General features: G+C 46.2%; 1 protein-coding gene across 1 annotated transcript in view; it reads right to left on the bottom strand.

The window, feature by feature from the left end:
- itih6 (inter-alpha-trypsin inhibitor heavy chain family member 6) overlaps positions 1-25,776 on the bottom strand; it is a 41,868-nt gene extending 16,092 nt beyond the window's left edge. The window contains 10 exon segments of the mRNA XM_061772560.1: positions 91-128; positions 3,003-4,427; positions 6,424-6,595; positions 8,026-8,142; positions 8,210-8,379; positions 10,895-11,145; positions 12,049-12,159; positions 22,483-22,637; positions 25,016-25,051; positions 25,635-25,776. Of these exon segments, the coding sequence (XP_061628544.1) occupies positions 91-128; positions 3,003-4,427; positions 6,424-6,595; positions 8,026-8,142; positions 8,210-8,379; positions 10,895-11,145; positions 12,049-12,159; positions 22,483-22,637; positions 25,016-25,051; positions 25,635-25,742 (2,583 nt within the window). The 5' untranslated portion in view covers positions 25,743-25,776.
- Between the last annotated feature and the right edge of the window lie 1,014 nt (positions 25,777-26,790).

Below are 26,790 nucleotides of genomic sequence, written 5' to 3'. Positions count from 1 at the left end.
TGTTAAATAAAGATATATGTATATATATGAGAATGAAGATTGTCTTGAACCAAAGTGCACTATTGTTCATAAAAATGGAGAGAAAAAAACATTACCTTTTCTCTGGATCTGAATGGAGGTAGAGATGTCTAGTGGAAATACAAAGTAAACATTTACATGGTATGGTACACTTTATCAATCCTCAATATGTGAGAAGATAGAGATAGCTGAAATTTCTTTCCAAAGGCCCACTGTCTCAAACAAAAAACAATAACAATAATACAATCCTGTCGTCTCCATTCATATATATTCTGTTGTTTGAAGCAGGTATAGATAAAATTACAGTGTGACAACGACAACATCATATCAATCTATTAAGACAGTGATTCTCAAAGTGTGTAGTGCTTCTGGGTGTGGACGCGGACCGCGAGTTTGTGACCTCTGTTTTAAACAATGCTGCAACAATCGAGCGAGCCAGAGTGAGTGCTTTCGCTCTGGAGCACACTAACTAGTTAGCTCGCAGGCGAGTGAACATAATAAATAGTTAACTTTTGCTAATATGTCCCAGTTGTTTGCATCTACAGAGCCCAAGCTGGTCCGCCAGTGGCTCGCTGCGTCGTGAGTGGGGCGCCGGGTGTTACCACAACGATGAAATTTATCGGGTCCGCAAAAAAAAGTCCATTGTATTTATGAGACGATAACCCGCTCTACCCTTCGTTATCACCTTATTGTGGTAGAGGGGTTTGTGTGTCCCAATGATCCTAGGAGCTAAGTTGTCTGGGGCTTCACGCCCCTGGTAGGGTCAACCATGGCAAACTGGTCCTAGGTGAGGGACCAGACAAAGCACGGCTAAAAGACCCCTATGAAGAATACTACAAATGGATTTGGGTTTCCCTTGCCCGGACGCGAGTCACCAGGGCCCCCCTCTGGAGCTAGGCCTGGAGGTGGGTCTCGAAGGCGAGCGCCCGGTGGCCCGGCCTGCACACATGGGACCCGGACGGTCCGGAAGTCCCCTTAACTGGGGACTCCATCGTTCTGCTGGGGGACTTCAATGCTCATGTGGACAATGACAGTGACACCTGGAAGGGCGTGATTGGGAGGACCGGCCCCCCGATCAGAACCTGAGCGGTGTTCTGTTTTTCGACTACTGTGTTCATCACGGATGTTCCATAACGAACACCATGTTCAAGCATAAGGGTGTCCACACGTGTACTTGGCACCAGGACACCCTAGGTCGCAGTTCGATGCTTAACTTTGTGATTGTGTCATCGGACTAGTGGCCGCATGTCTTGGTCACTCGGGTGAAGAGAGGGGCGGAGCTGTCAATTGATCACCACCTGATGGTGAGTTGGCTCCGATAGAATACGCTGTTTCAACTCCTACCTCCGACAGAACTTCGCTCACGTTCCGGGGTAGGCAGGGGACATTGAGTCAGAGTGCACCATGTTCCGTGCCTCCATTGCTGAGGCGGCCGACCGGAGCTGTGGCCGTAAGGTGGTCGGCGCCTGTCGTGGGGGCAATCCCCGAACCCGTTGGTGGACACCAACGGTGAGGGATGCCGTCAAGCTGAACAAGGAGTCCTATCGGGCCTTTTTGGCCTGGGGGACTCCTGAGGCAGCTGATGGGCACCAGCTAGCCAAGCGGAATGCAGCTTTGGTGGTCACTGAAGCAAAAACTCAGGCATGGGAGGAGTTTGGTGAGGCCATGGAGAAAAACTTACGGACGGCTTCGAGGTGGGGTGGTGGGGGACCGGAGGGTGTGTTCCAACTACAGGAGGATCACTGGAGGGTCTGTCGGGAAGTCGAATCTCAGATTCAGGAGGAGCAGTGTGGTTTTCGTCCTGGCCGTGGAACCGTGGATCAACTCTACACAGTCGGCAGGGTCCTCGAGGGTGCACGGGAGTTCGCCCAACCAGTCTACATGTGTTTTGTGTACTTGGAGAAGGCGTTCGTCCGTGTCCCTCGGGGAGTCCTGTAGGGGGTGCTTCGGGAGCATGGGGTACCGAACCACCTGATACGGGCTGTTCGGCCCCTGTACGACCAGTGTCAGCATTGCTGGCAGTAAGTCGGACTCATTTCCGGTGAGGGTTGGACTCCGCCAAGGCTGCCCTTTGTCACTGATTCTGTTCATTACTTTTATGGACAGAATTTCTAGGCACAGCCAAGGCGTAGAGGGGGTCCGGTTTGGTGACCTCAGTATTGCATCTTGGCTTTTTGCAGATGATGTGGTTCTGTTGGCTTCATCAAGCTGTGATCGCCAACTCTCACTGGAGCAGTTCGCAGCTGAGTGTGAAGCAGCTGGGATAAAAATCAGCACCAAATCTGAGACCATGGTCCTCAGTCGGAAAAGGGTGGCGTACCCTCTCCACGTTGGGGATGAGATCCTGCCCCAAGTGGAGGAGTTCAAGTCCAAGTATCTTGGGGTCTTGTTTTTGCATCTTCACTTAAACAGCTAGCATTTTAGCATTTGGTGACATAATAGGTTCATGGCTGTGCATTTCTGAGCTTCGACCAGCTGACTAGGAATAAGACAAATATTCTTTGTACTCATAGAAGTTTTGGAAGTGTTCAATTTGTTCAAACTAAAATGAAGAAACCTCGAGAGAGAGAGTGAGAGAGAGAGAGAGAGAGAGAGAGAGAGAGAGAGAGAGAGAGAGAGAACATTTTGGAACCGCTTTCTTCCCGCTGCTCAATCGAACGCTTCACTTCCGCGTCTATGCATCGGTGACGTAAGCACATTGTGTCACTTACGCCACTGCTTGCTTCCGTCTTCGCGACTGTCTCCGCGGTAAACCAAATTAGCAGTTTTGCATTTCAATGTTTCTTGATGCGCAAAATGCAAATTTTGCCCCGCAAACTGCGATGCGAGACAGCTTAATTTGAACCTTGCACACATATGTTGGTAAGCAATGTTGTGCGTCATTAGACACGGATTCCCCATGCTTTTTTAGGATGCGGGACGCACATCAAAGGAGATACCTGCTTATTTGGTTGAGGCATGATGGTGAACGTGGGGATATTTACCCAGAAGGCCTGCTGCCTCCCACAGCCCGGGTGCATCTGTTACACCGGGCATGGGAGCAAAGGTGGTGGCCACCAAGGTGGCAACGTTCACGTCGCTCTCGGGTGCCGCCCTTCTGACGTTTCCTTCCAAATCCGGAGCAGAGACCGGGGCTGGAGTGGGCAGGGTGAATCCAGATAAGAGGTGCGGTGGCGGCATGCCAGGAGACATAGTGCTGCTCTCCAGTTCCGTGTGCCTGGTAGTGAGCTGGGGGATCAAAGATCTCTCTGGGAGGGCAGGAGGCGTGCTGCTGCTGCCCGCTCTTGGCAGTGTGGCGGGTGAAGAGGGCGTGGAAACGTTTCTAGGTCCGGGAGGCTGGGCTGTCTTAGGAAAATGGAGTGGAGAGCTGGATATTTTCCCAACAGGAGGCACGGAGGCATTTCTCAAAACATTCTGCGAAGGCTTTTTGCCAGAGAAGAGCACTGGGGGACGTTGAGTGGTGGCCAGGCTGGAGGGTGCTGTTATTTTCACAGTTTTTGTGATGGGAGGAGGTACTAAAGGTTTTCTAAACTGTCTGGGAGGGCTCAGGTTGAGATTGTTGGTTCTTGGGTTAGAAGAGGAGTGGGGCCTCTTTGCAGCTGACGTTTTGACCGACGTGGTTGTTGTGGCGGACACGGTAGGCCTCACAGTGGTTGGAGCGACTTGGTCCGTATTGGGCTTCACAACAACTAGAGATGTGACAGGCGTGACGAAGTTGTACTGCAGGGAGAGGTTGGTGGCCTTGTCTACCAGAAGCTTCTGGGTAACCGCATCTGTGGTGTTGAGTTTGGCTTGGAGCAGCTCCTTAATAGTGAAATACGCCCAGAGACGATGCACAAAGCTAGAGATGCCTTCAGGAGCCCCCGAGCAGTCGGGTGAGCGCCAAGTGCTGTTGATCAGGACCTCCTTCTCCAGCTTCACATGCTGCTTGGAATCATTGGCAGAGAGGGACACCTTGAAATTGTTCAGCCCTGCTGGAAGCCTTCCGGCCACAACCAACTCGGAGCCTCGGAAGTAGTTTGGGAAGAGAGAGCGGGTGACGTCAAATGCCTGATGGGCCAGATAGTCGAGCTGGACATCGGACAACAAGGGGCTGGCCACTTCGTCGTAGAAGCCCTTTAGCTGCAAGGTAGCGTCCACGTCCTCATAAACCATCCGAGCCACACCGCGGTTGTCCAGGGCCAGACGTTTGAGGAGCAGGAAGTCGGCGTCGTCCCCGAAGGCCAGGCCAAAGAGAGAAGTGGAGCCCAGCACCTTTTTGGCGTTACTGAGGATAGCGTCGCCCGCCGTGACTCCGATGGTGGCCTCGCCGTCTGTGAGGAAAACCACGAGGGGGACGCGGCGGGAGCCAGAGGACGGAGGGTTGACGAGCTGGGCAGCCGAGAGCAGAGCCGCATTTATGTTCGTCCCTGAGGAGAGAGAGAGAGAACATTGGTGAAAACCCAGACAGAGCAGACCTCTGCTAAGGCCACACAATCGGGACAAATGGTACCAGAGCTGAGTTAACCCTAACCCAACAGTCAAGCAGCCAGATGACAGGGTTTGAAGCCAAAATGTTTTTTTTTTTTAGTCTAATTTGAAACCATCAACCTAATCTACACCCTAAACCCTAATTGGGAACCCTAACCTTGGCTCAAACCTTAATTTAGAACCCTAATCCTGTTTTTCTTCCTGTCTTTATGTCTCAAAAGTGTTCTCTGTCAATTGACTGTCTGTTGTCATACTAGAGCGGCTCCAATTACCGTAGACAAAAAGTTTTTTGGACATACTCTGATTCTGATTCTGAAATTGAAACTCTAACTTTGGCTTCAATCCCACAGGGCGATAACCTACATTTTTCAAATTTTTTTCCCTTGCATTTTGTTGACGGGAAGGAGTGGGTGGGTGGGTGGGTGGCCTGAGTTCTCCATGGTGGGGGAAAGGGGGGGGGGGATCTTGGCGCAAATTTGGGAGGGGGCCAAGCCCAGTTAGTTGCACTGGCACCCCCCCTAGAACTGCCACTGCAGTTCAAGTTAATCCCCTTCTGCCACACAGATACATACGTGCACACACACACACACACACACACACAGTTAAAACAAAAATAATAATGGAATTATGTAATGACCTACGGCATGGCACACACGAACCAAGTGGGAAACACCATTTCAGGGTGACGCCTGCACCCAGAGCAACAGCAGACCGTGGCCACAGGACACCGGCATGGCGCTACAGTGTAGTGGCAGAAGGGGAGCCACAAATGGCGACCGAGGACCCCATGAGGTGGACCACGGGCACGGTCAACTACATAACTTTTATGGACAGAATTTCTAGGTGCAGCCGAGGCGTAGAGGGGGTCCGGTTTGGTGGCCTCAGTATTGCATCTTTGCTTTTTGTAGATGCTGTGGTTCTGTTGGCTTCATCAAGCCGTGATCTCCACCTCTCACTGGAGCGGTTCGCAGCCAAGTATGAAGCGGCTGGGATGAGAATCAGCACCTCCAAATCTGAGACAATGGTCCTCAGTCGGAAAAGGGTGGAATGGCCTCTCCGGGTCGGGGATGAGATCCTGCCCCAAGTGGAGGAGTTCAAGTATCTCGGGGTCTTGTTCACGAGTGAGGGAAGAATGGAACGGGAGATCGACAGGCGGATCGGTGCAGCGTCTGCAGTGATGCAGACTTTGTATCGGTCCATTGTGATGAAGAAGGAGCTAAGCCGAAAGGCGAAGCTCTCTATTTACCGGTCGATCTATGTTCCTACCCTCACCTATGGTCATGAGCTGTGGGTCGTGACCGAAAGAACAAGATCCCGGATACAAGCGGCCGAAATGAGATTCCTCCGCAGGGTGTCCGGGCTCTCCCTTAGAGATAGGGTGAGAAGCTCGGTCATCCGGGAGGATCTCAGAGTAGAGCCGGTGCTCCTCCACATTGAGAGGAGCCAGATGAGGTGGCTGGGGCATCTGATTCGGATGCCTCCCCGGTGAGGTGTTCCGGGCACGTCCCACCGGGAGGAGACCCCGGGGACGACCCAGGACACGCTGGAGAGACTACGTCCTTCGGCTGGCCTGGGTATGCCTCGGGATCCCCCCGGAAGAGCTGGATGAAGTGGCTGGGGAGAGGGAAGTCTGGGCGTCCCTGCTAAAGCTACTGCCCCCGTGACCCGACCCGGATAAGCGGTAGAAAATGGATGGATGGATGGATTATAATTAATTAAATGAAATACAAAAAAATTTTAAAATGTTTTCCCTTTACCTAACCCCTAACCCTTACCGAACCCTCATTTGGACTGCCAACCCCAGTTTCAATCCATAAATATGGCTTCAAATCCTAATTTGAAACCCTAACCATGGCCCGTGCCTAACTAATCCACAAAGTGTTATGAAGATCACATTTAATGACATGCATAGCTATCCAGAAGTTGCAGACTCACATCCTTCAGCAACAATCCTCTTGACGAATTCTTTGGCATCTCGCACATTGTGCCGAGTGGCCGGCACTGTGCGTCCTTTATTCCAAGTCTGAACCTTATCTGAGAAAGTGACGATGTTAAAGTGGTCTCCTTCCCGAAGGTCCTCAAGGATGGTGCTCATTGCCTGCTTCGTCTGCTAACACAAATCATAGGAGGGTCATTCCAGAATGGGAGGACTTTTCAAGTTAGCAGAAGTATTGGAACAGACATCATTAAATTAATTTATTGTGAATAACATTTAATATTGGTGGCATAACCCTTAATTGGAATTACTGCATCAAGCCTGCGACCAATTCACTTCACCAGACTGTTGCATTCTTCATTTGAAATGCTTTTCCAAGCCTTTACCAGGTATGGTGGACGTAATGTCATGGTTAGGGCTTGCATGACTTGCAAGGCTGCTTCTAGAACAGGCTCACGAGTCTTTATTGATAATGTAACTCATGATGGCGGCAGCAGAATGAATTCTGAAGTCTACAAAACCATCTTGTCTGGCTATTTACACAAAAAAATAATCCAAACTAATCAGGACAAGCTTCATCATGCAACAAGACAATGACCCAACACAACACACACTGCCAACATAACAAAGGACTTCATCAGGGGGAGGAGAAATGCCACTGCACATCACCTTAAAAACACCATCCCAACAGTGAAGTTTGGCGGTGGGAACATGATGGTGTAGGGCTGCTTTTCAGCAAATGGGACTGGTAAAATTCATATTATTGTAGGAAGGATGAATGGCCAAATGTACCGAGACATTCTTGACAAAAATCTGCTGCCATCTATGAGGATGATGAAAATGAAACAAGGGTGGACATTTCAACAGGTTAATTATCCAAAACATACTGCCAAGGAAACTCTCAATTGTTTTCAAAGAGAAAAAAAAGCTGCTAGAATGGCCCAGCCAATCACATGACTTGAATCCAATGCCAAATCTATGGAAGGAACTGAAACTCAAGCTCCATAAAAGAAGCGCACGGAACCTTCGAGACAAGACTGCTTGTGTGCAGGAATGTGCCAAAATCATACCAGAGCAATGCATGCCACTAGTTTCTCTCTCTCTCTCTTATAAATATACAGCTGTCGCAGTTATACTGGAGCTTATCCCAGCTAACTGCGGGCGAGAGGCGGGGTACACGCTGAACTGGTCGCCAGCCAATCACAGAGCACATATAAACTAAACCAGTACTAAAAATACCCCAAAATGTTCCATTGCTTAATATAAAACGAAGCTATTATGGTTCAATTTGGCAAGATTGTTATTTTGTCACTTTGTGACATTTGAAATGTTAGAAAATGAATAAAACCCATCCTTTTCACTCGATCTTGATCAACTGAAAATTATGTGATTAACTTCAATTTGTGATCACGTGATCGGACCGGGACATCTCCTAGTTATGACCTGTTTTTTATTATTTTTTTCATAATAACCAAAAATGCTAAATGATCCATCCAAAAATATTGGTGCCTAATTTGTCCTCCAATTCTGGAATGAGCCGTGAATTTAGTAGGAAACTGAACAACCGCAACACATTTCATTGTCTTATATTGTCACAGGACCTGTTTGATTTTGGTGCCGATCATGGAGCCGCTGACATCAAGGACAAATATGACATCCTTAGGAACCACAGGAAGTCCTCTCGGTGCAAAGTAATGCACAAAGTAGCCATCAAAAATCTGAGAAGACAAAAGTCATAGATGTATTTCTTTGTTTGACAACATTGGGATGCAACCTGTCACTCACTTGGATGTCACCCATGAGGTCTGTGAGCTTTACATCATACTGAAGAACAAAGTCCGCATTCAGACCCTTGGGGGAAATGCTGATCTGCTGCTGAGGAGTAGGACTGTAACGAACCCGAGCGCAGCCGACGCTCTCTTCGACCTGAGTCGATGCGGGAGGTTCTGCGTCACCTAGAGGAACACACATTCGTATAGCGTCGCTGTCGGGTGGAAACCCAGTATGTCCAAATATGATCAAATTTTATATATTTTTTAAATCCAATACAATCTAATTTATTTATAAAGCACATTTAAAAACAACTGAGCGGCCCAAAGTGCTGTACAAAAGAGGATATAGAATATAAAAAGTAATTAAAAATATATAGCACCAATAACATGAAACAAAGGCAGTATAAAACACACTGTTGTAAAAATCACAAAATAAAACCACACACTGCCAGCTCTCATACAGAGTCTGAAAATACCAGGGAGAGCAAATGGGTTTTTAAATGGGATTTAAAATGTATTCACACCGGGGGGGGGGGGGGGGGGGGGGGGATTCCAGCAACCAGGCTATGTGAACACTCACAGGAAGTTGACCCTGAGAGGAGGGAAGCCTGATCATTCCATTCCAAAGAGCTGGGGAAGCGGAATTTCCTACTCAGTTACAGTGGTAACTGACTCCATGAACCTAACGTGCTCGCTAGCAGGCTAAGTATGCTCAATCCTGACTTTCTACATCTCCTCCCACCTGAAACAAACACGGCTTGTCTGTTTCGCCACAATCCCATCGATAATGAGGCACAGCTAAATCTAAAATGATATGCTAGTATTCCCAAACTAATTTGTGATCGAAAACTATTGCTTATTCATACTCAAGTCAACATGGCAGATTTGTGTCGACATCGGTGCAAATTTTCTGCAGTGACGTGTCCGCCGGGGAGAAAGGTCACAGTGAAACGGCCATGATGGTGTGAGAAAAATAGTTCCACAGGAGGGTAAGTGTTTTCCATCCGTCCATCCATTTTCTGAGCCGCTTCTCCTCACTAGGGTCGCGGGCGTGCTGGAGCTATCATCGGGCAGGAGGCGGGGTACACCCTGAACTGGTTGCCAGCCAATCGCAGGGCACACATAAACAAACAACCATTCGCACTGACATTCACACCTAGGGGCAATTTAGAGACGTCAATTAACCTACCATGCATATTTTTGGGATGTGGGAGGAAACCGGAGTGCCCGGAGAAAACCCACACAGGCACGGGGAGAACATGCAAACTCCACACAGGCGGGGCCGGGGATTGAACCCCGGTCCTCAGAACTGTGAGGCAGACGCACTAACCAGTCAGTCACCGTGCCGCTGGCAAGTGTTTTATCCATCCATCCATCCATCCATTTTCTGAGCCGCTTCTCCTCACTAGGGTCGCGGGCGTGCTGGAGCCTATCCCAGCTGTCATCGGGCAGGAGGCGGGGTACACCCTGAACTGGTTGCCAGCCAATCGCAGGGCACATATGAACAAACAACCATTCGCACTCACATTCACACTTACGGGCAATTTAGAGTCTCCAATTAATGCATGTTTTTGGGATGTGGGAGGAAACCGGAGTGCCTGGAGAAAAACCACGCAGGCACGAGGAGAACATGGAAACTCCAAGTGTTTTATGTAAATGAAATAAAATAGTTTTTGCATTAATTATTTTTTGTTTTTTTGACTAGACTAGACTAGAACCACCACTGATCTTGAGGTATATTTTTCCTATTATTCTAATTATTTTGAAAAAAATGCTTGGCCACAACTTTCTGGTGAAGGTGATACGACAAATAGTTTTGGATTTTTTTCAGGATTTTGGGGTGGTCCACGGCCCTAGACCCCACTAGAACAGTGAACAGTTCTCAACTGGTTGGTCGGGATTTAGGACTCCAGAGTGTGACAGTAGAGATCTATTTCAATCACAAAATACTACAGAACTACTGATAAAATGTTACAACCAAGGCGCCGTGATTGCAGGAGTTTGCAGTGTTGACAGCCAGCAGTGCCCATCACAGTCCCTGCTCACATACGCCCCCGATCACACAAAAACTTCATAAATGCTAACGCCTGTGTTATCTTAAAAAAAAGGTGAGCGATGCAATCAATCCAACAAACAGCTCACCAAACTCGTGAAATTGGTGGAAATGAATCACTTAGCTCAGGTGGCTGCTCTCTGCAAGGAGCCATCACAGCGATCGATTGGAACAAAACCAGCCTACATAAATGTATCGAACCTCACTATCTCAAGTATGTGGAACTCAGTTATGCTTCTTGCGCTAATGTCACAGCTCAAGTAATGTCTCGAGCAAAATTTGGGCGGGTCATGATTTGTTAAAAAATATGCCACAAATAGTCTTTTTTGGGGGGAATTCTTTCTGCAGACATAATTTGTAAGTCCAGAACTATAAAATAATTGCCAGTGTTCACACCATTAGAGGGTACCTTTTGTGTGCTTGTGCATTAGCAATCATGTCAGGCCATGGCCCACCTATTCCAAGTGTACTGGAGGGAGTAGTGTACCAAACTACATGTCAGAGTAGTCCCTCTAGCTACATGTAATAGACTTTTTAGATGTCAAGTGGGCTCAAGTGCAGCACAGATTGCCTGGTAGCCAAAGACTATTCTGAACGTTTAGAAGTCACTATTTTCATTGGTAGGCAAACATGAACCAGAATTACCTTGAGCGTCGTTGTGGGACAGCAGTCTACTTGTCCGAAGTGGAAGAACCTTGACGAAGCTGATGCCCGTTCGCTCTGATAGGCTGACGTCTAATGTGAGGTTCCGCACGGGCTGGCCGGGCCTCAGACCCACGCTGAGCTCGTAACGGCCGAGGCGGCGAGGCAGTAGGTCTTCGTAAGTCAGGCAGAAGGACATCCGAGCTCCCGGTGGCACGCTCACCGCCACACGAAACTTCTCAGTCTCCCGCTCTCTAGTGGAACGAAACTAGTCGTGAGAAAGAACTATGGAAAATTCAAAAGGGACAGTATTGTGCTAAAGTCTTTGGCTTATAATCACTACGGCAGTGGCTCTCAAACCTTTTACGCAGAGTACCACCGCGAAAAAAATACGTAGCTCTCACCATCATGACCAACATCAAAATACTGTAGAGTAGTTGGCCCAAGTGATGGCCACACTTTTGAGAATCACTGAACCTCCCTGTTAAAATGACATCACATCTGTTTATTGTTGCCAATGAACAAGGAAGTAGAATGCGAAACAAACAAACAGATCAGAGCTCACCAACCCAAAATTTGCTCAAATTACCTTTAATTATGTTACGGTTAATGATACACATCTATGTGAAGCAATTGATCAAATTAATTATTTCTCACAATAATTATTAATAATGATTTAACAATGTCCGAAACAAATAGCACGACGCAACACAATTTCTTTTTATAAATCTCTACAGTATGTGATTCATCCATCCATCCATTTTCTGAGCCGCTTCTCCTCACTGGGGTCGCGGGCGTGCCGGAGCCTATGCCAGCTGTCATCGGGCAGGAGGCGGGGTACACCCTGAACTGGTTGCCAGCCAATCGCAGGGCAAGTATGTGATTACATTTTCTACTGATCACTTATACACTTATACACTTATGTCCCCTCACTGGTGAGCTATTTTGAGAACAGACCCGCAAGCTAGTCATGTGATCGTTGGTGAGCCCTGCAGCAGATGGTCAAAGAAACTTTTTTCCTTGTCAGAGGTCTGCGCTATAGTGAATTCTGCTTCAATAAAATCAATATAGCATTGTAGAAACAACAAACCAAATGGGGGCCAAAGACTTTTGCACAGTACAGTAAATTATCTTACACTCATTTGTCTGGAACTAACTTGGTAGCGACCAGTCCTGCTGTTTTTCCTTGCTTCTTTGCAGCGTCGTATATTTTCCTGGCCGTAGCTCGTTCCTTCACCTGGGCTGCGTACACCTTTCCACTGGACGTACTGATGGGATGGAGATGTGGCTCACTTTGAGACTTACAGCGGTTGTATTACAACAAACCCCTTCTGTTCATGGGCGGTAGGTACTGAGTTTCAGGGTTGCAGCCCTGCCACGAATAGCATAAAAACACGAGTAATTGATGCCCCCCGTAAAAAAAAACAACAACAAAAGTTTAATTGGCTATGAACTTTGATCCCAAAACACTGTTCATCATTTCAAACTCATCTTACAACATGACCCAGAAAATGAATTGCCTTATAGATGTTTTGCGGCGTTACTTCCAGAAAAAACCCGGGCTGAACTCGGCTCTTCCGACATACCAAGATGTTAGTTCTCAGTTGAGATGTACAGGCTTGGGGAGTTAGGATTAGATACATGTAATGGCGTTATGTACAACCCCAATTCCAATGATTATTTGCTAAAAACAATCACGTTTATCAGTTTGAACATTAAATATCTTGTCTTTGTAGTGTATTCAATGAAATATAGGTCGAACATGATTTGCAAATCATTGTATTCTGTTTTTATTTATGTTTAACACAACGTCCCAACTTCATTGGGGTTGTAATTAGGACACACAAAAAAGGGAACTGTAATAGTTAGATTTGATCTTTATTCATTTCGAACAATCAAATCATATGAAAACACAAAAAATGAAAAAATTGTGTGTCACTACCTGTGAGAGGGGCCATAGGGGTCGGGTGCAGTGTGAGCTGGGCGATGGCCAAAGGCAGCGATCTTGGCGATCCGATCCCCGGCTACAGAAGCTGGCTCGAGGGACGTGGTACATCACCTCTCTGGCAGGGAAGGAGTCCGAGCTGGTGTATGAGGTCGAGAAGTTGCGACTAGATATAGTCGGTCTCGCCTCCACACACGGCTTGGGCTCTGGTACCAATCCTCTTGAGAGGGGTTGGACTCTCTTCCACTCTGGAGTTGCCCACGGTGAGAGGCACAGAGAAGGTGTGGGTATACTTATTGGGCTCAGCGCCTGTACGTTGGGGTTCACCCCAGTGGACGAGAGGTTAGCCTCCTTCCGCCTTCGGTTGGGGGAACGGGTCCTGACTGTTGTTTGTGCCCATGCACCAAACAGCGGTACAGAGTCCTTGGAGCGGGTGCTGGAGAGCGCTCCTGCTAGGGACTCCATCGTTCTGCTGGGGGACTTCAATGCTCACGTGGGCAATGACAGTGAGAAATGATTGGGAGGAACGCCCCCGCCCGATCAGAACCCGAAAAGTGGTCTGTTTTTGGACTTCTGTGCTCATTACGGATTGTCAATAACGAACACCATGTTGAAGCGTAAGGGTGTCCACATGTGCATCTGGCACCAGGACACCCGAGGTTACAGTTCCATGATCGACTTTGTGGTTGTGTCATCGGACTTGCGACCGTATGTCTTGGACACTCTGGTGAAGAGAGGGGCGGAGTTGGACACTCGGGTGAAGTGAGAGGCGGAGCTGTCAACCGATCACCACTTGGTGGTGAGTTGGCTCCGATGGTGGGGGAAGATGCCGGTCCGATGTGGCAGGCCCAAACGTATTGTGAGGGTCTGCTGGGAACGTATGGCAAAATCCCCTGTCAGAAGGGGTTTCAACTCCCACCTCCGATGGGATTTTGTTCATGTTCCGGCGGAGGCGGGGGACATTGAGTCCGAGTTGACTATGTTCTGCGCCTCTATTGCTGAGGCGGCCGACCGCAGCTGTGGCCGTAAGGTGGACGTTGCCTGTCTTGGCGGTAATCCCCAAAACCGTTGGTGGACACCAATGGTGAGGGATGCCGTCAAGATGAAGAAGGAGTCCTATCGGGTCTTTTTAGCCTGTGAAGTGAAGTGAACTGAAGTGAAGAAACGGGTCCAAGCAGATTGGAATGGGTGGGGGAAGGTGTCAGGTGTGTTTTGTGACAGAGTCTCTGATAGGATGAAGGGCAAAGTTCATGAGACAATGGTGAGGCCGGCCATGATGGACGGATTAGAGACAGTGGTACTGAAGAGACAACAGGAAGCAGAACAAATGAAGATTTTGAGGTTCTCTCTAGGAGTGAGCAGGTTGGATAGGATTAGAAATGAGCTAATCAGAGGGAGAGTCAAGGTTAGATGTTTTGGAGACTGTCATGGGTGTGTGTTCCGGTTTTTTGTCTTCCCCCTGTTTCATACACACCTGCTCCTGACAGCATCTTCACCACCTGTGCCTCGTTCAGCCTAATGATCCCTTGCATTTAACCTCGTGTCTCCTTTTTTCTCGTCGCCAGTTCGTTGTACCTTGTCGTCGCGTTCCGGCATTCCTTGTTTCCACGTCACAGACTCACAGTAAGACTTGACCCTGTTCCGATGATCGACCTCGCCTTTTTGCCTCATGTTTTTGGATACTGTTGCCTTTCTTGGATTGGCTGCCTGTGTACCGACCTCTGCCCGTATATTAAACCTCACTTTTTTGAAACTGTCCATTTGTTTTGGAGTCGTGCATTTTTGGGTCCTATCCTCTGTTCCGTTCATGACAGAGACAAAGTCAGAGGGAGCAGACTTGGATGGTTTGGACACGTCCAGAGGAGAGAGTGCATATGTTGGTAGAAGGATGATGACGATGGAGCTGTCAGGCAAGAGAGTGAGAGGAAGACCAAAGAGAAGGTTGATGGATGTAGTGAGGGAAGACATGATGGCAGTTGGTGTTAGAGAGGACGATGCGGGAGATAGTCTCACATGGAAAAGGACGACACGCTGTGGCCACCTCTAATGGTACTAGCTGAAAGGAAAAGAAGAATAAAATGTCTCTTTAGGAAAGAAGGACAGGCAGTGGATCAGCTACTTTATAACCCTTGACTTGAGCGGAAGTGAGCTACTGAGCTTCGATCTAGAGTTATTATACTGTATAAAGTTAAACCAAAATAAATGAGGGAAATTATAGTAGTTGTGTTATAGTCTACTTTGGGAGTATTTTTTTTTTATGTAATCCTGCCTTTTGATATCCAAAACTGTGAGCTCAAACTTAAAAGAACACAATTTACAAACCATATGAGAACAGATACTTGGATTACATTACTGAGTACCTTTTTTTAGCAGATAACTAGTAAGTGTATCAAAATAAATTTTTTCAAGTAACCCTCCTAACCCTGGGGATGTCTCACTTCTTCGGTTACAAAAATGTACGAAATTGGACACTTCATGGAAATTAACAGAATTGATGGAAACAAACCAAGACTCTTTAAGACTGAACACTGTCTCATAGGAAAGAACTTAAATATAGTTTGGGAGAAATATATTTGAGCATAGTCCTGACTAAAACAAGCAGATTACATGCGAGAGGGATGCGAGGAATCCCAGGTTTTAAGGTGGAAGCTGGGGATGCCTGTACTGCTCAAATTTGTTTCTGCCTGTATTAGTCTGTCTTGTTTTGCTTCACGGTGATGTTGTATCACACCCTTTCTGGATGGTATAGGTTTTAGCTCCAAATAATAAAGAATATCAAGTTCTCTACTTGATTATTTTGTTTTGGTTCATCTTTATTGTTTTCATTTGTTTTTGTTTTGTTAAGGTATAGGTCACCACATTCACACACACACTAATAAAACTTGAATAACGCATGTCTTGTCTGTCCTGATTTTGACCAGTCTTGGTGTATACAACAAAACATGCAAAAAAAAAAACGGTGCATGAGAGCGAGAAATGCTGCACACATGCAGGAATGTGACACTTATGTGCAATGTTGCAAACATATCAGAGCTTCAAATGGTCCAAAGTCAAGGTCGGGAGGAGTTATTGCTTGTTTGTATGGCGTTCAATTCCTCATATATACGGTAGGTATGAACTTTTTTTGAAAATAATAACACCCTATAGGCAGCATGCTGGACTTTACATTTTTTTCCCTGTGCCTGCGTGGGTTTTCCTCCCAATTTTCAAAAACATGCATGTTAGATTCATTTATGACTAAATTGTCCGTCGTTCTCTCTGTGATTGTGTTTGTCTATATGTGCCCTGCGATTGGCTGGCGACCAATTCAGGGTGTACACTGCCTCTCATCCCAAAGGAAGCTGGGATAGGCTCCAGTTCACCCTAAAGATGATAAGCAGAGTAGAAAATGAAAGGATGGATAATTGAACTGAATGGGAATTTTTTTTTTGCAACCAATTTGAAGTTGGTCACGGAATGGTTTGCTGTCTGGGTTACGACAGAATTTCCGGAATAATTGTTCGAGTTCGTGGGGCAGAGGCACTTGTTACTTGTTACCAGCGAATGGCGTGTGAAAAGGAGGCATGATCGAAAACACACCAAGTGAGCCCGCACCAAAAACAAAACACAAATAAAAAACAAGGCAAACTGACTCTCAGTGTGTTCCACTTGACACATGACAAGGTCCTCAATTAAGGTAAAATCCTTAGAGTAAATATATAACAGGAGAAAAAACACTTATACTAAACACTAAAATAAATGCATGAAACGCGCGCATGAGAAGGTGTGAGTGGAAAAAGGAAGGCGCTTGTATTTATGTGTTGCCAAGGTGAAGGAGCGGCTGAGCGCCTACCAACAAAGCCTAAGTTTCACGCACAGAAATAGCACACAACCAATGCGTTGAATATTTTTTTCCTCAGGGTATTTGGTGGCGGGACAGGCTCCGAGTGTGCGAAAATATAAATAGGTGCAAAAAAAATCATTTGAAATAGCTGCAGACTAACACAGAGTGTAGTTTAAAAGTGGGAAGGCAGCCGCAGCACGTGTGTACGGGCGGATGTGTGCGAATGCGGCTTCTCCCACTTGGCAGCAGGCCTCAGTCAACTGTGTCGGGGAGGGAAGTGGCACTCGGCAAACTGCTGTCATTTTCTCCACCAACTTTCTGCCCGGCATGCACAAAAGGTGGCATTCATGCGCTCTCGGGTTCCCCTCCTCCTGAGCCGCTTCCGTTCCAATATCTAGCGCCGCGATGGCTGCTACTTATTTTAATTTTTTTGTTTATGTTAAGCGCTTTCAAGTGAGAGCAGTTCACAACACCCTGAGTAATCAAATGATGCAACAACCCCTGACGCCTTGCATAATTCCTCTCAACTTCAAACTGGACCTTCTATTTGCACATGAAATGAATGCTCTTTGGTCCCAATTTGTCACCAAATGTGGAGGAAAATATAGGACTGACTGGGCCATTGAAAAAAGTCATTTGGGGCTATTCTAGCATTAGGTCCATAAAAATAAAGCCATAGCATCAAACACTGACGAATCTACATGGGTCTTGTATACAATCCAAAACACATCGGTGGCTATTTGCTGAAGAAAAAGAGAAACAAATAAACATTAAAAAATCACCCATTTTGCATTTTTAAAAAATTCTATCTATATCGCACTAAGATGCCACAAGATGGCGCCAAAGACCTGGATAATCAGAAATAAGTTATCAGTGTCAAGGAAGTATGTTGAAAAATGTCCTGGAGAAAAAAATAATTTGTGGCGTTTACCTCAGTCGGGAAATCTGGATTGGTTGGTGACAAATAGTAAGGTAAGTTAGCGTTTGCTCACCCCTGGTTGGCATAAGAGGGTTTTCCCTTTGGATTTCGCTGGGGTGGGGGGTGAGGTGATTGAAACGCTGAACTACAAATTGTAAGTCGCAGGTGGGTCGCTGTTTTACGGTTGCCTTACCCGGGTTAGGTTAATGTAAAAACCTCTCGTGAGTACTCACATGCAGGTTGTCGGGTGTGGGGGTGGGGGTGGGGGGGGGGGCGTTAGTAAATACTTGGAGTCACTTTCTTTAAAAAAACAAAGACCAAGTCCAAAACCTTGGTGTGCTGATAGATTCCGATCTGACTTTCAGCAGTTATATCAAATGAATCACTAAAACAGCCCTTTTCCAGATGAAGAACATATCCAGAGTGAAGCTTGCATGTGCCAAGCAGACCAGAAGAAGCTCATCCATTTTTTTTTTTTTTACCTCCAATAAACGTGGTAGTTGTAATGGTCTTCCTCAAAATGGACTCCCCCAAAAGAGCATTAACAGCTGCAGCTCATTCAGAATGCTGCAGCGCTGGTTCTGACCAGAACAAAGAGGTCAGAACGTATTACTCCAATTCTAAAGCGTCTACAGCGGCTTCCAGTCAGCTTCGGAATAGACAAAGTTCTGCTACCGGTCTACAAATCACTAAATGGTCTAGGTCCTGACTACATTAAAGACAAGCTAATGGAATACACTGTAAACACAGTAGGCCTCTGAGATCTAAAGACTCAAGTCAAATAGTAGAGCACAGTGTCCAAAGCAAACATGGTGAAGCAGCATGTGGTGGTTATGCTGCACACAAATGGAATAAGTTGCCAACAGAAGTCATGTCAGCCCCAAGTCTGAATGTTTTTCTGTCCAGGTTAAAAACTTCTTTTTTTTCTCCACTTTTAAATGATCTTTCTTGTACTGTATGTTTTTTTAATTGCATTTTTATTTTTCTCTTAGTTGTAAATGTTTTTGTTCTTTAAAAAAAAAAATGTTTTAATAATGTAAAGCACATTGAGTTACCTTGTGTATGAAATGCGCTATAACATTTAAATTTGCTTTGCTTTGCTTTTAGAGTGCAACGACATACCTGCAGTGAGACCTCAGATATCAGATCAGAATCAGAATCATCTTTATTTGCCAAGTATGTCCAAAACACACAAGGAATTTGTCTCCGGTAGTTGGAGCCGCTCTAGTACAACAGACAGTCCATTTACAGAACACTTTGGAGACATAAAGACATTGACAAAAAACAACAACAAACAACAATTGTGCAAAAAGATGCAGAGTCCTCAGTTCGAATGGCTAATATCGCAATAGTCCGGTGCAATGACCATGTGCAAAGGGCACTGAGACTTCAAGGAGTGTATGCGGTTTAAAGTGACGAGTACTGCGATAATCTGGGACAATGGTTGTGCAAATGTTACAGATACTCCTCAATCAGTGTGCAAATGGAGCAGATGCTACTCTGGCATGAGTGGCCACTATATGCAAATAGTGCAGCACGGCGAGACAACTACAGTGAGTGCACGAGTAATACATAATACAGAAATGTGACAACGAACTCAAGTCAAAAAATTGCCAGCTTGTTGTAATGGAATTGTAAGTTAGCTGTTCAAGAAGTTGATTGCAAGAGGGAAGAAGCTGTTGGAATGTCTACTAGTTCTAGTTTGCATTGATCGGTAGCGCCTACCTGAGGGAAGGAGCCGGAAGAGCCGGTGACCGGGGTGGGGAGGGTCCGAGAGGATTTTGCACGCCCTTGTCTTAGTTCTGGCAGCGTGCAAGTCCTCAAGGGTGGGTAGGGGGGTACCGACAATCCTTTCAGCAGTTTTGATTGTCCGTTACAGTCGGAGTTTGTCCTTTTTTGTAGCAGCACCAAACCAGACTGTGATGGAAGAACACAGGACCGATTCGATGACCGCTGTGTAGAACTGTCTCAGCAGCTCCGGTGGCAGGCCGTGCTTTCTCAGAAGCCGCAGGAAGTACATCCTCTGCTGGGCCTTTTTGAGGACGGAGTTAATGTCGGTCGCCCACTTCAGGTCCTGGGAGATTGTAATTCCCAGGAACTTGAAGGTCTCGACGGTTGACACAAGGCAGCTGGACAGCGTGAGGGGCAGCTGTGGCGAAGGATGCCTCCTGAAGTCCACGATCATCTCTACAGTCTTGAGCGTGTTCAGCTCCAGGTTGTGTCGGCCGCACCACAGCTCCAGCCGCTCCGCTTCCTGTCGATATGCAGACTCGTCACCGTCCTCGATGAGGCCGATGACAGTGGTGTCATCTACAAACTTCAGGAGTTTGACAGTCGGGTTCGCTGAGGTGCAGTCGTTCGTGTAGAGAGAGAAGAGCAGCGGAGAGAGGACACAACCTTGGGGCGCCCCAGTGCTGATGCTGCGTGTGGATGAGGTGGCCAGCCTGACCTGCTGTGTCCTGCCTGTCAGAAAGCTGTAAATCCACTGGCAGATGGCAGGTGAGACGCTGAGCTGGAGAAGCTTGGATGAAAGGAGTTCAGGGATGATGGTGTTGAACGCTGAGCTGAAGTCCACGAACAGGATCCTCGCGTAGGTCCCTGCACTGTCGAGGTGTTCTAGGATGAAGTGCAGTCCCATGTTGACTGCATCATCCGCAGATCTGTTCGCTTGGTAGGCAAACTGCAGGGGGTCCAGCAGGGGACCTGTGACACTCTTGAGGTGGTCCAGCACGAGACGTTCAAAGGACTTCATGACCACAGATGTCAAAGCGACAGGCCTGTAGTCATTCAGACCCGAGATTGCAGGTTTCTTGGGGACTGGGATGATGGTGGAGCGTTTGAAGCAGGATGGAACTTCGCACATTTCCAGTGATCTGTTGAAGATCTGAGTGAAGACTGGCGCGAGCTGGTCCACGCAGACTTTGAGGCAGGATGGAGACACGTGGTCCGGGCCTCCCGCTTTGTTAATCTTTTGTTGTTTGAAGATGCGTCTCACATCTTGTTCATGGATGGTTAACGCAGAGGTCAGAGGTGTGATTGTGGTCGCGGGTGCGGCCGGGTTGGTGTGTGGTGTGAAACTGTCCTTTTCAAATCTGCAGTAGAAGGTATTCAAGTCGTTGGCTAGTGTGCTATTGTTCTCAGCTTGGGGGGATCGTCGCTTGTAATTAGTCAGCGACTGGAATGCATGCCAGACTGATTTAGAGTCGTTTGCGCTAAACTGTTTTTCCAACTTTGCTGTATAGATCCTCTTTGCAATGTTAATTTCTTTGGTCAGCTGGTTTCTAGCTCGATTATACAGGGCCCTGTCCCCGCTCTGATATGCGTCCTCCTTAGCTTGGCGAAGCTGCTTAAGTTTAGCAGTGAACCACGGCTTATTGTTGTTGAATGTGCGAAATGATTTTGTTGGAACACAGACCTCTTCACAGAAACTGATATAGGATGTGACAGTGTCCGTATATTCATCCAGGCTGCCAGCTGAATTTTCAAAGACACTCCAGTCTGTGCAGTCTAAGCAGCTTTCAAGTTCCATCTTGGCTTCATTTGTCCACTTTTTGACTGTTTTCACTGTAGGCTTCGCACATTTAAGTTCTTGCCTGTACGTCGGTATTAAGTGAATTAAGCAGTGATCAGACGAGCCCAAGGCTGCACGAGGTATAGCACGGTATGCGTTTTTTACCGTGGTGTAGCAGTGGTCTAAAGTATTATTTTCCCTGGTAGGACAGTCGATGTGCTGCTTGTATTTAGGGAGTTCGTGGTTGAGTTTAGCTTTGTTAAAGTCCCCGAGAATAATGAGGGGTGAGTCGGGGTGTTTTTTTTCAATTTCGTTGACTAGATCGGCGAGCGTTAGCAATGCGGCATTCGTGTTAGCTTGAGGCGGAATATAGACGCCAGCGAGAATGAATGATGCGAACTCACGTGGGGAGTTAGATGTTTGTGTCTGCATCTTAAGGGCTACAGTCCTGTTTTGTTTTAATTTGTCATTAAAAAATGAAGACCATTCAAGCAACCAGTTTTTCCCTCATTTTTGAGACTGTATGGTGAAAGCTGGAGCTAGTGTGGGCCAAATGGGTGCCAACAATGGGGAAATCCCACTATTTTTATAGGGTAATAGCCCGCCAGCCACATAAAGGAATAACAAGAACTCTGAAGTAGTTCATTTTTTGGAAGGGTGAACGTAGTTTAGAATTTTGGATTATGAACTGAAGTAGTAACAAGAACTCTGAACTAGTTCATTTTTTGGAAGGGTGAACGTAGTTCAGAATTTTTCATTATGAACTACGTACTGAAGTGGTTCTTTTTTGGAACAGTGAATTGAACTTTGAAGTAGTTCGTGTAGAAAATGAACTTTCCCAACACTGCCAATATATGAAAGTTATGTTGAATTTGTCCAAGACCGATGGATGGCACTCTCGTAAATGTGAGATTGTATTGGAAGTATTTCTTCCTATACCTGTCACTTTCTGTAAACATGTTTTCCATATCCTTCCTCTACCAAGCCGCGATACCCCCAAAAATTCTCAAAAGACACGATTTTTTAAACAAGGGGAAAAGTCGCAAGGCACACTGACTGCTCGCACCAAAAATGGGAGGAGGACGGATCGTGTCACTTTGCCTGCACTGACGACAGCTATAGCTCATACCGCTAATGGAAAGTTTTAGTGGTTTTGAAACAGTGATTTATTTGAATTTTTTCTATGAAAACAGTAGTATACCTTGAAACCGGTAACACTCCCATGCCTTGTTTAAACATTTTTAGGGGGATATTGATTACACGCCGTCGGGCTCAGGCACTATCCCCTGCAAATAGTGGGAGTTTACTGTACAAATGCACAGGCTAATAATAAATGTCATTCAAAAGATAAAAGGCCATCACAATCCCGACATAAGTGTAAAGATGGACTTACATGGAGAAGTTGGAGATGAATGCTGAGGAAGGCAGGTCCACCTCGAAGGCGGCCTCCTTGGTGATGACCATCTGGTTCCAGATGGAACTCTGCACCGTGGTGACAGCGTAGCGAGACACCACAGAACACTTGACGTGGTAGTCAGTCACCTTCAGCTGGAGGCGTGGCAGATGCACGTGAAAAGAAAAGGTTCATGAATCTCAATAATTTCATGCATTCTGCTCACCACTTTTGTTTTCTTCTATAGGAATGTTCACATCTGCCATGTCAGTTAATGCCAATATGTCATCACGCCACTAGAAGCGCTGCAACTGACCGACATTTGCAACCTAAATTCAAATATTTGTTCCAAGAAATTCTATTCATTTATTTATTCCCTTCTAGATCGTTATGTAACTCCACAACCACTTTACAACTGAATGGAGTATTAATGAGGGGGTTTCCACCCAACGACTCTGGTGGACGGACAATTCACTCTCTGCCCCTTTCTTGCGTCCCAAAATAATGATTTTGTTTGGGGTCGCACTCTAACTAGGAGCATAAATCGTTGAGTCTTCGACACTACTAGTGGCTAGTGCGTCCAACTAAGCCTTGTCACATAAACCGATGAATCCTGCTCGCTCGGATGAGAGGCCAAACGTCTTCCAAGACAAACAGAACAGTCCGGTTGCCATCGATTCAATGCCCTGAGACTCTTGTATGAATGACAACAGGTGAATTGGACCTGCCATGTTGCCATGTAGCGGAAGAGCATATCATTGTTGTGCCTGTTAGTGGATGTCGCTGCCATAGACAGAGGAAGAAAGATACACTGCCACACACCTTCGCTACACTGTCCCTCACGCTGTCCAACTGCCCTGCGTCAACTGTTGAAACCTTCGAGTTCCTGGGAATTACAGTCTCTCAGGACCTGAAGTACGAGACCAACATCAACTCCATCCTCAAAAAAGGCCCAGCAAAGGATGTACTTCCTGTGGCTTCTCAGGAAGCACGGCCTGCTGCGGGAGCTGTTGAGGCAGTTCCACACGGCGTTCATCGAATCGTTCCTGTGTTCATCCATCCTACAGTCTGGTTTGGCGCTGCTACAAAAAAGGACAAACTCCGACTACAACAGACAATCAAAACTGCTGAAAGAGCGGCTACAACTACTGGAGACAAATTCCTTGTGTGTTTTTGACATACATGGCAAAGAAAGAAATAGAGCGGCTCCAACTACCGGAGACAAATTCCTTGTGTGTTTTGGACATACTTGGCAAATAAAGATGATTCTGATTCGGATTCTGATTCTGAAAGAGGATTCTGACTCTGATGGTACAGTGGTCGGGCATCACTGGCGTGTATGAAACACAGCACAGTGTTGTCAGCTTCCAGCAGTGGCGAGAGGCCAGACGACAACAGAAAACGGCCACATTTGTCCTCCTTTTTCCATCTCTGGAACACTGATTCCCTCCAACGACTCGACAAAACAACACAAAGAGTCTCTCTGTGTGCAGTGTCTTGCCCTTTGCTTGTTTGCATGGGCCACGCCAGCACCTGCTGAGATCAGTGTGGTCAGTGAAAACTGCAATCCCAGAGCCAGGGATTAGGGGCTGCTTGCTGGGATTTAGAATGACCCTACTTTGGGAAGCACTGATTACCACAGGTGGCAAAAATGCTCACCTTCTGTACTGAAGTAGAATTACAGAAAAACAGCTTCTGGTTCAAGAATGACTGATTCAACTCCTGTATGTAAGAAAGTAAAAAAACAACGACTTTCAAATTGAGTTAAGTACAAAAGTAAAAATACGTTTTTACAGTCCCTTACATGCAATAGCTGTTTTGGTGTAACAGCGCAATTGAAAAAAAACGTCTTTCCAAACAAAAATATTTCCCTCTTTTTTTAACTTACAAACTGCTCATACTGAGGGTGTCATAGCAACCCTTGCACTTTTTAACAGGATAAACACAACATGTGCAATATTTTCCCAAAAGAAAGAGTTATGAAGTGAAATGTTTGATTTGGGGATATTACAACTTTCAATAGGTCAATAATTCATAACACTGATTCTGATGCATTATTTTTGGTGAAATGTGAAGTGTATTTAAAAAAACTATTCTTCAAAGTGTTGAAGTAGGTAATATACGATTTTGTGTTTTTTTTACTTTCAACACTTTGGCAGATTCATCTATAGATGTTATTATTGTTTTTTTAAAATATTTTTTTGTTACTAGCGAGCTAGTGTTTGCTGGACTTTTACGTTAGCAAAACAGCTTTGTGATCTTCCCCAAAAATTCTAAATCAGATAATGAAAAAATAATCTTTACCTTTGTGGTTTTTTTTTTTAGATTACACTGGAAATGTTTGGGAGGTGGGGCTGGAAGGCAAGCGCCCGGTGGCCGGGCCTGCGACCACGGGGCCCGGCCGGGCACAGCTTTAGCTTTAGGTAGCACACCCTTAAGTGTCCGAACTGATAATCCCACTTTGTGGTTTGCACCTTTGCAATCATTCCAACAACAGTTAATGGCAGCAGTATGCAATAGAGTTGAGACTCACCGCCGGTCTGGTCGCTTTGCTTTGCCGTTTGCCCCTCTACAATGAACAGATGAGAGCCACACTGAGAATATTAGTGAGAAATAAGAACATGGTGCTATAAGAAGACAATTAGTGATGGCTATAGCATCTTGGAAATTGTGGCCACACTTGATGAATCCCTACCATTCATGAATGGAGGGGAAATGAAAAGTTTTCACTGTATGTGTTGAGCAGGAGGGTGCACGCACACGTGCAGGGTTTCAAACGTTCATTTGGTACACAAGTCATTGCTTTGTCTAAATTAGCACACATCTGGGACAACACCAACAACTTTAATGCAAACACAACTTGAAGAGTTGTTATCGATTCAATGCCCTGAGAATGAAAGGACCTGGATGAATTGGAATATTCAGAGGCAACTTGAGGAGTTGAAACTGTGTGAGAAACTAAACTATTGTCTGATCATCGGTTTTACCAATTCCAAAATGTTGATACAAAGGTAAACAGTTCTTCATTTTTAAAGCGGGCTATTGTCTGAAAATGTTACTTAAGCACCATCAAAAAAGAAAGATGTCTTTCAAATAATGTAAGACTTAACCATTATCTAGCATTGTAAAAAGGGGGAAAAAAATGTCCTCACCCTTGGAAGATTTTGTCCAGTATGATCTGAATATTCCTGAGATAACCCTTCTTGCACATAAAATAAGACTAGTAATATGCACTGGATGCTCAAATGTATCATTCTCATTATAAAGCAGCTTTTAAACACTAAAACCAAAGAAAACTGAGGAAAACTGAAAACTCCAGCTCACATCATAACTGCTAACTACTACACATACGGACGTTGCCTGCCTGCCTGCCTGCCTGCCTGCATGGGTCTCCCACTCTCTCCTCCCTCCTCCCTTACGTCCATGATTACAGCAGACACAGGAAAAAAAATCCCTTTAGCTACTGTACAGGAAGCAAAAAGATGGTGAGAAGTTGCCTCCCTCAAAAAGTCAAAGTGGGATTGAAGAGAGCAGCTTTTCTGTGGGTACTGGAAATTTGGTGGGCTGCTGCCACTCAGATTTATGAGCGGAATGACGGATACTGCCATTCTCTGCTATTTGTGGGAAAAAAAACATCCCGCCCTCACATCGTTCTCGCCTCTGCCCACGACACTAGAGTCTTTTCACTGCTTCCACACAGACACACACATGTGGACTTCAGAAGAGGTGGCAATAGGTAATCATGGTCACCTGTATTTATAGCCAGGTCCACTCTGTAGAATGTTATTTGCTTTTTTTTTTTTTTTAAATAGATTTTTCTGTTATCTTTACTTTGGGACAACAAGGGTTAGGTTAGTAGGTGAGGGTTAGGTTTGGGGAACTGAACTCTTCCCCACCAGGAATTGGGGGCATTGCCCCCTCTTCCTGTAGGGAAGGATGGTGCACGGTCCATCCACCCATGGTTCCGCCTCCCGTAACCCTGGTTGTAATCCCTGGGGTGTGTGGGCTGGCGGCGCCGCCCATAGCGGACCTCTGTCCAACCCCCACCCTCCATGATGTTTGCTTCCTTTATTTGAGTTCGCCTTGGCTATTTAAGTCATCTTTATTTTTGTTGTTTCTTATTTATTAGTTTCGGTATTAATGTATTGTTTTACCATTTTACTGGGACACCAGGTGTAGGCAGATGGGTCCAGACAGGACCCATGTCCAAATTTGGTCCGTCCGTCCATCCATCCATCCATCCATTTTCAACACCACTTATCCCGGTAAAGGTCGCGGGGCGCTGCGCCGGAGCCTATCCCAGCTGAC

This window comes from Phyllopteryx taeniolatus, chromosome 1 (genome assembly GCF_024500385.1).
Source record: "Phyllopteryx taeniolatus isolate TA_2022b chromosome 1, UOR_Ptae_1.2, whole genome shotgun sequence".
NCBI lineage: Eukaryota > Metazoa > Chordata > Actinopteri > Syngnathiformes > Syngnathidae > Phyllopteryx > Phyllopteryx taeniolatus.
This window is presented reverse-complemented; position numbering and strand designations above follow the sequence as displayed.